The following is a 13,368-nucleotide window of genomic DNA, read 5'->3' as shown; positions in this document are numbered from 1 at the left end:
TGAATCCTGTGAGGTTTCCTTTGTTGGTTACCCTTCACTTCCTATGGATGCTGCGAGACCTGCTGAGTTTCCCTGGCACGCTTGTGAGTTGCGTATTGAAACCTCCCATCACTTGCATGAGTGATCCTCCAACCTACTGACTTGGGAGTTCAAAGTGGTGCCACAGAGCAAAGAGCTGACTTCTGTAAAGAAGTTTGTCACCGTGCTAAAATATACAAGAGAAGCTAGGTTGATTGCCACGGTGTTGTTAGCCTCCACTTCACAGGCTCTTGAAAGAAATAAGAGCATTGCCTGTTATAATGTTTGAAAGGATTTTATCTCCCGTAGCATTTTGTCAGTATTTTCTGTGCTGGTAATGTAATTATTTCAGTACCATATGAATATCACACTGCTTTTTAAAAAGGTAATCAATTATATTTCCTCCTCAAGACCTTACACCGTCAAGAGATGGAACTTTTATGCAAAGATAAGGGCCAAGCACAATTCATCATTTTTGAAAGCATAGCTTTCTGGAAATTGCTACTCTAAATTTTTTATTTTCTCTTCTGATGTACAGAATGCGATATGCCAGGGGGCTGGAGACAAACCTGTCACTTACTACCAATCGGTGGTTTATTATCAGCTCAAACAGCACCGCTGGATGGAGACCGTCAAGGTCAGTGGGTAGTTTATGCTAACTCCGTCCGTACTGGCAATCAGACATCAGTGTGGAGAGAGTGCAAAGTGTGCATTCTTGTGTGCGTGCATGCACGCTGGAGATGTGCAAGTGGATGAGTGACAGGGCTTCCACACCTGTGAACGAAACCAGAATTTTATGAAATTCAAGTCGCAGGAATCTGCACACCATATTTTCGAGATTATCTTGGGATGGAAGAGTTTAATTGAATGTAACTAAGCAACTGGGGAAGTTTAACCGGTTTGTTAAAAAAAGTTTCTTGAACTCCAGTGCCCAGTCCTGAGAGTTCATGGAAAATGGGATCCACAGCCCGTGCCCATACTGACAGCCATGTGTCTCTTGACACTAATCCTACACCAATCCTGCTTAATTCTCCCTAAATTCCATTCAACTCTGCCCATCGACATGTTAAGGGCATTTTTTCAGTGGCTAATTAAACCGCCGACTGATACCTCTTTTGGTAAAAACAACGCTGGAGAAACAGTGTACCTTATGTAGCAAAGATAAAAATGCATAATCAACGTTTCGGGCGTGAGCCCTTCATCAAGATATGAACAAAGGTGGGCAGGCGCCTGCATCTGTGATATATCACATGCCCCCACGCCTTACCTCTTCAATGATTTCTAATTCCTTGAACCTGACTGACTCAATTTAACTGTGGACATCCAATCTCTTTACACTTCCATCCCCTATAAAGAAGGACTCAAAGCTCTTCTTTTCTTTCTTGGCAAGAGACCTAGCCAGTCCCCCTCCTCCACGACCCTCCTCTGCCTGGCAGAATTTGTTCTCACTCTTAATTACTTCTCCTTTAAATGATCACACTTTCTCCAAATCAAAGGAGAAGGCCCAGCTATGTCTGCCTTTTTTGTGGGCTTTGTGGAGCAATCCATGCTGCAAGCCTATAGGGGCAAGGCCCATCAATGTTTGCTCCTCTAGGGGTTGTAAATTCGACCTGCGGCTTCACGGGCACCAGCCTTCACTCCATCTACAAGAAGCAGTGTCTTAAGAAAGCAACGTCCATCCTCAAGGACCCCCACCACCCTGTGCTTGCCCTCTTCACTCTGCTCCCATCAGGGAAAAGGTACAGGAGCCTGAAGACGAGCACTCAGCGGCACAAGGACAGCTTCTTCCCCGCTGCCATCAGATTCCTGAATGAACAATGAACCACAGACACTGCCTTACTTTGACCGTGTTCTTGCTCTAGTTTTATTTATTTTGTAATGTTTATATAATATTTGGACTGTGAATCTACTATAAAACAACAGATTTTGTGACATGTTCATGACAATAAATTTTGATTCTGATTTTTGCCCACATTTTGGTCATATCTTGATGAAAGGGCTCAAGCCTGAAATGTTGATTATGTATCTTTATCTTTGCTATATAAAGGACACTGTTTGACCTGCTGAGTTTCTCCAGCGTCGTGGTTTTACTCATACCTCTGCGATGGGGGAGGAAACCAAAGCACCCGAAGGAAACTCACGTGGCCACAGGGAGAGAACATGCAAACTCCCCACAGACTGCGCCAGAACTTAGGAAGGCCCCCAGGTCACTGGATCCATGAGGCCAGCAAACAGAACTATTCACTGCATTTCAGTGCTACTTGGCAGCACAAAAACAAGGCATCAGTCCCCATGATTACATGGCAGGGTTTAAGCCCCAGACAAGCCTCCGGACTTTCCATCTCTTATAACTCCATCAGCACGCCCCTCCTTTGGTAAACAATGGGAAGCTGGATGGATTAGGCAGCATCCAGGAAGGGAAATGGTCAGTCCCCATTTTGGGTCATAACACTCTTTGGAGACAGAAGTGGGAAGGGGAGACAGTGAGCACATATATAGGGTTGGTGGGGAGTAAAGGGGCCAAGAGGCGATAGGATTCATGGGAAATTGGACAAATGAAGATGGGGGAGAGACAGATAGGGGAGGCCATAGGGAGGGGGGGAGAATGTTTGAGAGCAAAGTGAGAACAGGAGCAACTAAAGGACAAGCATAAATTTCAGATGGGATATTTCTTACTCCCTGATGCATTTTGTGCAACATTTTGGTACTTCATCACAATTCTGATGGAGAATAGGATATACTTTATCGAAGTAAAAGCAAAATGCTGGAGAACTCAGTAGGTCAAAGAGTGTCCTTTACGTTGCAAAGGTAAAAATACATCACCGACGTTTCAGGCTAGAGCTCTTCATCAAGGTGTGGGAAAATATCAACAGGCACCTGAAGAGTGGGGGGGGAGGCATGGTCGCAAAGGCTGCAGGTGATAGGTGGAGAAGGGAGGGAGGGGATAGCAGTGATCAAGGAAAGGGGGGATGGCTGGGTGAATAGAGGTGGAATGGAGGGAGAAGAATTGGAAAGGGGAAGGGAAGGGGGGTGGGGAAAGAGGAGACCAGGTTAGCAGAAATTGGAAAAGTCATTGTCAATGCCATCTGGATAGAGAAGGCCCAGATGGAAAATCAGGTGTTGCTCCTCCAATTTGTGGGTGGTCTTGGTGGGATTGTACATAAGGCCATGGACAAACGTGAGTGTGGGATGTGTGACACAGAAGTGAAATGGTTGGATACTGGGAGGCCTCTGTCACTGGTGCAGACATAGTGAAGGTGCTCAGCGAAGTGATCTCCAATCTGCACCCACACTTTCTGATGTAGAGAAGGCCTCAAATAGTGCACTGGATGCAATAAATCTGTCCTGTGGATTTACAGGTGAAGAGTTGCTTCATTTGAAAAGCCTGCTTGGGGCCGCGGACTGTGGCGAGGGAGGAGGTGCGGCCGCAAGCGAGGCACCTCCTGTGCCACAGGGGAAGGTGCCGAGGGTGGTGGGGAGGGTTGAGTTCATGAAGGACTCACGGAGGGAGCGTTCCATAGAGAAGGCGGAGAGGGGAGAAGAGGGGATGATGTGTCTGGTAGTGAGATCCTGTTGTAAGTACTGGAAATTCCTGAGGATAATGTGTTGGGTATGGAGGCTGGTGGGTGGTAGGTGAAGATGAGGGGGATTCTATGTTTGTTAGTGTCTGGGGGCAGAGGGGGCCAAGGAAGATGAGCGGAAATTGGAGGAGATGTGGGTGAGGGCTGAGTTGATGGTGGGGGAGGGGAAGCCACATTTGCGGAAGAAGGCAGACAATTTGAAAGATCTGGACTGGAATTACTTTATAGAGTCATACAGCATGGACGCAGTATCTTTAGCCCATTGACACCAAGCTGCCACCCACATTAACTCTGCGTTATCCCTATTTCTTCTAGAACATGGGCAGCACAGGCCTTTCAGCCCACAACGTCATGCTGACTGATATAAACCTACTCAACAATCTAAACCTTCCCTACCTCACAAAATAACCCTTGAAATATCGAGGGGTCCTATCTAAGAGTCTTTAAATATCCCCATTGCTCCAGCATCCACCACCATCTTAACAATGCATTCCAGACTCCCCTCTACTTTCTGTTAAAAAAACATATATATATATATATATATATATATATATCAGACATCTCCCTGATCTTTCCTCCAGTTACCTTAAATAGACATCTTCTGGTATTAGCTTTTGTTGCTCCAGGAGAATGGTGCTGGCTGTCCACCCTATTTAAGCCCCTCATTATCTTATGAATCTCTAAAGTCACCTCTCATCCATCACTGCTCCAAAAACAACCTTGCTTCATAAGACAGGCTCCAATCCAGCAACACCCTCCTCTGTACTCTCTCTTTCCCGCAATGAGGCAACCAGAACTGAGCACAATATTCCAAGTGTTGTCTTTTTTTTTGTTGAAAACTTTATTTATGATTTTAGAGTACATATATATAAAGAAAACAAACAAAAACAAACAGAACCAACCTCCCCACCCACAACAAACCCCCAAGGGGAGCAGCAACTTGACCCGTCACCCTCTAACACCACTGTCCTCCGCCTGGCAGAACTTGTCCTCACCCTCAATAACTTCTCCTTTAACTCGTCTCACTTTCTCCATATTAACCGATTAGCCATAGGTACCCGCATGGGTCCCAGCTATGCCTGCCTATTTGTGGGCTTTGTGGAGCAATCCATGCTGCAAGCCTACACAGGCAAGACCCCTCAACTCTTCTTCTGGTATATAGACGACTACATCAGGGCTGCCTAATGCACCCGTGATGAGCATGTCAACTTCACCCACGTCGTGCCCAATTTCCACCCTGATCTCAAACTTATCTGGTCCATCTCCGATAACACTCTTCCGTTCCAGGGTTTCTCTGTTTCTATCTTGGAAGACGTTTTCCACCAACATATACTGCAAGCTCTCCAATCCCACATCTAACTTGACTATATTTCCTCACACCCTGTCTCCTGCAAGGATTCCATCCCTTTCTCTTAATTTCTCCATCTCCACTGCACTGAGAAGTTATTGAGGGTGAGGACAAATTCTGCCAGATTAAGTTTTCCAGTCCAGATCTTCTGAAAAGTCTGCCTTCTTCCACAAATGTGGCTTCCTCTCCACCACTGTCAACTAAGCCCTTACCCACATCTTCTCCACTTCCCACTCATCTCCTCTGGCACCATCTGCCCCCAAATGCAACAAACGTAGAACCCCCTCATCCTCATCTACCACCCCATCAGCCTCTGCATCCAACACATTATCTGCCAGAATTTCCGGCACTTGCTACAAGATACATTTTCCCTCTCCTCCCCCTTGGCCTTCCACTGGGTCTGCTCCCTCCATGATTTCATCGTGCACTTATCCTTCCCCATCCATCGCACCCCTGGCACCTTCCCCTGTGCCCACACCTCTTCCCTCACCATGGTCTGGGGCCCCAAACAGACCTTCAAGTGAAGCAACCCTTCACTTGTATATCCGCAGAATTCATTTATTGCATCTGGAGCTCGCAGATTGAGAGATCACTTTGCTGAGTACCTCCTCTCTATCCATAACCATTTCAATTCTGATTCACACTCACATGTCTGTCCATGGCCTTGTATACTATCCCACCCAGACCACCGGCAGATTGGAGGGAGAACACCTTATTTTCCATATGAACACTCTCCAGCCAGTTGACAATAACATTGACTTTTCATTCTACCCAACCTACTTGTTTCTCCTCCTCCTTTCCTCTCTTTCCTCTTCATCCCCCTCACCTCACCCACCCATCCCTCCTCCCCCTCATTGCTGCTGTCCCCTCCTTCCTTTCTCCACTCTTTTGTTCGGAGGCCTGCCGGCATTTTCTCCTACCTTGATAAAGGGCTCAGGCCCAAAACATTGACCATGTATCCTTACCTTTACTACATAGTTTGACCTGCTGAGATTCTCCAGCATTTTTGTGTTTTCACTAAGGAGCTGATTGTTGACTTCAGGAAGGGAAAGCCAAGGGTAGACAATCCAGTGATCATTGGGGGGTCAGAGGTGGAGAGGATGAGCAAATGCAAGTTCTTGGGAGTCACTAATTCATAGGATCTTTCCTGGACCCAACACTCCAATGGCATCGTGAAGAAAGCCCGCCAGCACCTCTTCTTCCTCAAGAGTTTGCAGACACCAGAAACCCTGGTCAAATTTCTATAGATGGGTGTGGTGGAACATGTGCTGCATCATAGTCTGGTATTGAGACACCAATATCCCTGAGCGTAAAGCCCTTCAAAAGATAGTGGTCACATCCCAGGACATCACAGGCAAACCCCTCCCCACTATCAAGAACTTCTACAGGGTAGACTGCCGTCGGAGAGCAGCAGCAATCAGCAAGGATCCACACCACCCAGCACATGCTCTGTTCTCACTGCTGCCATCAGGAAAGAGGTCTAGGTCTAGCAGCTGCTCCCCCTACACCATCAGATTCCTCAACAACAAACTCAATCAGGGACTCATTTAAGGACCCTTGTGCACTTTAAATTCTCTTTGTATTGTACAGTCAGTTTGTGAGAGCAGTTCCTTTGGTCATTGGTTAGAGTGACCATTTCCAAAGGACATTGTTGATGTGAGCAGTTCCTTTGGATCATATAATCAAATAACCATTTACAGCACAGAATCAGGCCAGTTTGGCCCTACTAGTCCGTGCCAAGCATCTTCTCTCACCTAGTCCCACTGACCCACATTTGGCCTATAACCCTCCGTACCTCTCCCGTTCATGTACCTACACAACCTATCCTTGAATATTAACATCGATCTTGCTTCTACCATCACTGCTGGAAGTTCATTCCATATACCCACCACCCTCTGCGTGAAGAAATTCCCCCTTATTTTTCCCTTAAACTTTTCCCCTTTTACTCTCAATCCATGCCCTCTTGTTTGAATCTCCCCCAATCTCAGTGGAAAAAGCCTTTCCACATTGACTCTATTTGTCCCCCTTATAATTTTAAATACCTCAATCAAATCACCCTTCAACCTTCTACGCTCCAGGGAATAAAGTTCCAGCCTGCTCAGCCTTTCCCTGAAACTCAAACCCTGAAACCCCTTCAACATTCTCATAAACCTCCTCTGCATCCCTCCATACTGTTTAAATACTTCCTGTAATTCGGCAACCAAAACTGCACAAAATATTTCAAATTTGGCCTCACCAATGCCTTATACAATTTCCATATAACAGCCCAACTCCTTTGTCCTATACTTTGATTTATGAAAGCCAACATTCTAAATGCCTTCTTCACTACCCTACCACATGTGTTTCAACTTTCAGGGAATCATGTACCATGACTCCTAAATCCCTTTGTTCCACTTCACTCCTCAATTATCTACCATTTAACATGTATGTCCTGTTTTGATTAGTTCTACCAAAATGTAACACCTCACATTTATCAGTATTAAACTCCATCTTCCAGCCCACTCTTCTAACAGTCCTATATTGCCCTGTAAGCTTTGATAATCTTCCTAACTGTCCACAACACCACCAACCTTTGTATCATCTGCAAATTTACTAATCCAATCTATCATCTAGATTGTTAATATATATGACAAACAGCAGTGGGCCCAGTACCAATCCCTGAGGCACTCCACTCATCTCTGGTCTCCAATTCGACAAACAATTTCCCTCCACTACTCTCTGGCATCTCCCATTCAACCATTGCTGAATCCATTTCACTACTTCATCATTAATACCTCATTCTTCCACCTTCCTTACTAACCTCTTATGGAGAACCTTGTCAAAAGCCTTAGTGAATTCTAAATAGACAACATCCACCGCCTTCCCCTCATCAACCTATTAAGTTACCTCCTCGAAAAACTGTACAAGGTTTGTTAGACATGGTCTACCACATACAAAGCCATGCTGACTACTCCGATCAATCCCTGTCTTTCCAAAGAGTTGTATATACCATCTATAAGAACAGTTTCCATTAAGTTACCCACCACTGACATCAGACTTACAGGCCTATAATTACCCGGTTTACTTTTGGATCCTTTTTTGAACAGCAGAACATGAGCCACCCTCCAGCCCTCCAGCACTTTCCCCGTGGCCAGTGACATTTGAAATATTTCTGTCAACGCCCCCTCTATTTGCTCTCTAACTTCCCTCAAGGTCCTTGGGAATATTTTTTCAGGACCTGGAGATTTATCCACCTTGATCTTTTATCAATATAGCCAACACAACTTCCTCATTAATTCTTATCGTATGAGCAGTTCCTCTGGACGTTGTTAGTGTGAGCAGTTCCTTTGATCAACGTTAATATGAGGAGTTACGTTGGTCGTTGGTTAGTGTGATCAGTTCCTTTGGATGAAGGCCTGCTGATATGATAAACCAGGCTTATACCAGGAAAAAGGCTGTGAGCCTTCACGGTATCCATGCCACTGATAGTAAACCTCTATCGAGACTAAATGGGACAAACACAAAACGTTAAATGGCCCTCTCTCACCACGGTTTTCTGCCACACCTGCTGAATTCCTCCAGTTTCTCATTGTTTGCTGTGTTTTACACAGGATAAACAACCCAGGAATGCATGGGAGCCAGACCACAAAGTTTTGGATAAACTGGAGATTACAGAGCTTTGAGAGTATGCAAAAAACACTCTATTCTTGCGATGGCAAAATGCTTCAACATCAGATGATCTAAGCAGGCAGTAGAGGTAGAGGGAAAATGATTATCATATATTTGGCTGACACATGGATAGGCAAGACTAGAACATAAAGTGTAGAATTTAGAACATTACAACACTGGACAGGCCCTTTGGCCCATGACGTTCTGATCACCTATATAAACCTACTCAACAATCTGAACCTACCCTACCTCACACCCATAGCACTCTATTCTCTTTGCATCCATGTGCCTACCTAAGTTTTTTAAATGTCTCTATTGTACCAGCCTCCACCAGCACCCCCAGCAAAGCATCCACCACTCTGCAGAAAAAAAACCTTGCCTCTGTCGTCCCCCCTAAACTTGCCTCCCCTCACCTTATACTGATGTCCTCTGGTATTGGCTACTGTCACCCCAGAAAAAAGGGTGCTGGGTGTCTGCCCCGTCTATGTCTCTTATAATCTTGTAGACATCTATTAAGTTACCTCTCATCCTTCTTCACCCCAAAGGGAAAGACCATAGCTCTGCTAATCTTGTCTCATGGTACACGTTCTGCAATCCAGGCAATATACTAGAAAATCTCTTCTGCACCCTCTCCAAAGCTTCCACATCCTTCCAGTTATGAGGCGTCCAGAACTGAATACAATATTCCAAAAGTGGTCTAAACAGAGCTTTATTTTTCTTTTCTTTGGCTTGGCTTCGCGGACGAAGATTTATGGAGGGGGTAAAAAAGTCCACGTCAGCTGCAGGCTCGTTTGTGGCTGACCAGTCCGATGCGGGACAGGCAGACACGATTGCAGCGGTTGCAAGGGAAAATTGGTTGGTTGGGGTTGGGTGTTGGGTTTTTCCTCCTTTGCCTTTTGTCAGTGAGGTGGGCTCTGCGGTCTTCTTCAAAGGAGGCTGCTGCCCGCCAAACTGTGAGGCGCCAAGATGCACGGTTTGAGGCGTTATCAGCCCACTGGCGGTGGTCAATGTGGCAGGCACCAAGAGATTTCTTTAGGCAGTCCTTGTACCTTTTCTTTGGTGCACCTCTGTCACGGTGGCCAGTGGAGAGCTCGCCATATAATACGATCTTGGGAAGGCGATGGTCCTCCATTCTGGAGACGTGACTTTATACAGCTGCAACATTACCTGTCAGCTCTTGAATTGAATCCTCTGACTAATGAACTCCCACTCCCGATGCAGGCTGTTGGCCCAAAACAATGCTCACCTTGTTACCTCCACAGTTGCTGCCTGACCCATTAAGTTAGTCCGTTTCTCGTCTTTGCTCTGGTAATTAACGATAGCTCGTGTATGATGGACATGATGACAAGTTTCAGAATGCAAAGGCATGGGCAGTTTGTGTAATAATGCAAAAAGAAGTCAGGCGGTCACAGTATCGTTAAAGAATTAATGGGATCTTGCCAGAAAAGTGCAGAGATAATCATGGGAGATTTTAATCTGCATAAAAATGGGAAAATCAAAGTGGCCTAAATTGAGTTCATAGCCTTGTTGGGATAGTTTTTAAGGACATAATCTTCTGCACCAACCAGTGAACAGGCTGTATTTAAGGCAAGTCCTGTGGAATGAGAGAGGATTAATTAGTGACCTTGTCACAAGGTGACAACATTCATGAAATGATTGAAATTTAAATTCAATTTGGGGAGAATAATGGGTCCAAGACGAGCACTTTAAACCTGAGAAAGAGAGTGGAAGCAGAGTTAGCTAAAGTGATGGAAGATGCAGTTTTAATGTGGATAAATGTGAGGTTATCCACTTTGGTGGGAGTGACAGGAAGGCAGATTATTATTTAAATGGAGTTAAGTTAGGGAGTGGGGAAGTTCAACGTGATCCGGGTCTTCTCGTACATCAGTCACTAAAAGCTAGCCTGAAGGTTCAACAAGCTGTGAAAAAGGCAAAAGGCATGTTGGCCTTCATAAAAAGGGGAACAGAGTATAGGAGTAAAGATGTCATTCTGCAGTTGTACAGGGCCCTGGTGAGACCACACCTGGAGTATTGTGTCCAGTTCTGGTCTCCTCATTTAAGGAAGGACATTCTCACTATTGAGGGAGTGCAGCGTAGGTTCACAAGATTAGTTACTGGGATGGCAGGATTGACGTATGCTGCAAGGTTGTATACGTTTGAATTTAGAAGGATGAGGGGAGATATGATTGAGTATATAAGATTATTAAGGGATTGGACACGACAGAAACTGATTACATTTTCCCGATGATGGGGGAGCAGACAAAATGGGAAAATGTTTAATTGGGGGAGGGATAATTATGATGGGATGAGGCAGGAATTACGGAGAGTAAATTGGGAGCTGATGTTCATGGGAGCAAGCTCAGAAGTAATGTGGAAGATGTTTGGGGGTGACTTGCATGGCTTAGTTAGTGTAGTGATTAGCTCAACTAATTACAGCACCTATGCCCCAGGTTCAAATCTGGTGCTTTCTGTGAGGAGTTTGCATGTTCTCCATGTGACTGTGTGGGTTTTCCATGGGTGCTTTGGTTTTTCCCCCCCTCCCCATCCTTCAAAAACATGCTGGGTTGGGAGGTTATTTGGGTAGAATTGGGTTTCAGCTTTTATCATGTTGAATGTTACATTTTTAAATGTAGGCATACATGCAGTACAGTAACAAGCCATTTCAGTTCACAAGTCTGTGGCGCCCAATTAAACCCTCGTGCATTTTTAAGGGTAGGATTAAACTGGAGCCCCCGATAGCATCAGCTTCAGAACAAGTGTAATCGGGGGGGGCATTAAGATAGCTGCGGGCGGGGGGGGGGTGTGGAGGGGGCACAAACTAACATTTGAAAACTCATACAGTGGGGCGGAAGGGGGAGCGGGTGCCATACCCGCCATGAACCTCCTCTGTGCGCTGCCTTCACACTTCCCCCTCCCTCCGACGTAATGCGCGTGCTTATAGTGCGTGGAGATGCCGGTAGTGCTGGCGGTGAGGGCGCACAATAACTCATGGGGGGGGGAAATGCCCGTGAATGCTCTTCTTGGCGGCAGCTACGGCCCTTAGGGAAAACCCATGCATACACGGGGAAAATGTACAAACCCCTTACAGACAGCGCAGGATTTGAACCCCAATCCCAATCTCTGGGGCTGTAAAGGCGTGGCACTAACTGCTACGCCAATCGTGCCGGGGGGGGTGTGTGTGTGTGTGTGTGTGTGTGTGTGTGTGTGCGTGCGTGTGTGTGTGCGTGTGTCTTTCTTTGTAGCAGTCGGCTACAGTTTCATAAATTTGAGAGTCTCGGAGAGTCAGTGTGAGCGGTTCCTTTGGTCGTTCAGCATTCTCATTGCCCGTGAGAAGAAGCTGTTCTTCAGCCGGGTGGCGCTGGCTCTGATCCTCCTGTATCTCTTCCCCAACAGGAGCAGCTGAAAGATGCCGAGTGCAGGCTGGAAGGGGTCCTTGATGATTTTGCGCGCTCTCTTCAGACAGCGGTCCTGGTAGATCACGTTGATGGTGGGGAGGGAGACGCCAGTGATCCTGCCCCTCTCATGGTTCTGTGGATTGACCCCTGATCCATTTCCCTGCACCACACTATGATGCAGCCAGCCAGGATGCTCTCCTGTAGAAGCTTGACATGATGGCCGCCAGTAGGCTTGCCCACTTTACTCTACTTGGAAAGTGCAGTCACCTATTCCTTCCCATTGACAAACTTGTTTAGTTACTTGAGTTACTCTCCCCATGTTTGCATGGGTTTCCTCTCACCTTTCAAAACGTACCGTGGATTGTAGGTCAGTTGGGCGTAATTGGGCGGCATGTGCTTGGGGGCTGGAAAGGCCTGTTACTGTGCTGTATGTCTAAATTTAAAAAAATTAATGCAGACAAATGGGATCAGTGTCGATAGGGTCAACTATGGCACGCCGAAGGGCCTGCTTCCCTGCTTTACGATTCTAGGAGGATGTGACAGGGTGATCTAATGTGGCATATAAATTAGGTTAAGTTTCAGTGCTTGTGTTCTCATATGAGTGTGTGTGTGTCTGAGTGTGTGTATAAAATGTGTTATTAATGTGAAGTATGTGGGTCAATGTTTTTTTCCTCCAAGTGTTATTGAGTTGAATTGTTTATTGTCCAAAGTACAGTGTAAAGCTTTCTTTTGCATGCTGTCCATTGCATCAACCCATAACATGACATGTGACAAGATATAATGATGCCCAGATGTGTACCTATTGAAGATGTCATCCAACCCCCTCCCACTGAATTGTACTGCAGATCACTTCGCACCAGTCATCTTACCTCACTATTGTATGAATTACTTTTCCATGCCCAGGTTGCCATTCCCATTGAGGACGTTCAGCGAACACATCTTCGCTTCACTTTCAAGCACAGATCATCTTTTGATTGTAAGTATAGAAAAATGTTTTCTCAGATTTTGAAAAAAAAATTAAATGTAGGCATAAAACACGATATCAGACACTTTTGGCCCAAAATCCGTACTGCCCAAATGCACCCCATTAAACTCCTGTACGTTTTTGAAGGTTGGTTGGAAACTGAAGCCCCGAGAGAAAATCCATGCAGGCCATGTGAGGGAGTGTACATTTTCCTTACGAACAGCGTGGGATTTGAACCCTGGTCCTGATCACTGGCGCTGTAAAAGCATTGTGCCAACTACTATACTAACCGTGCCATGCAGATGATCTCCCTCGACATCCCGTGCCAACTGCAGCTCCATGTGAGGAGAAACGTGGGCTTAGATTATAACTGCTCAAAGTGATCTGTCTTCTCAACTCTGGAAGGGGGTCTCA

General features: G+C 45.8%; 1 protein-coding gene across 1 annotated transcript in view; it reads left to right on the top strand.

Moving 5' to 3' along the window:
* Positions 1–13,368, top strand: part of LOC138756974 (dedicator of cytokinesis protein 2-like) — a 1,510,503-nt gene that overhangs the window by 373,955 nt on the left and 1,123,180 nt on the right. The window contains 2 exon segments of the mRNA XM_069923500.1: positions 557–655; positions 12,894–12,966. Of these exon segments, the coding sequence (XP_069779601.1) occupies positions 557–655; positions 12,894–12,966 (172 nt within the window).

Source organism: Narcine bancroftii, chromosome 3 (assembly GCF_036971445.1).
Source record: "Narcine bancroftii isolate sNarBan1 chromosome 3, sNarBan1.hap1, whole genome shotgun sequence".
Classification (NCBI taxonomy): Eukaryota; Metazoa; Chordata; class Chondrichthyes; order Torpediniformes; family Narcinidae; genus Narcine; species Narcine bancroftii.
Note: the sequence above shows the minus strand (reverse complement) of the source record. Positions and strands in the feature narration are given on the sequence as shown.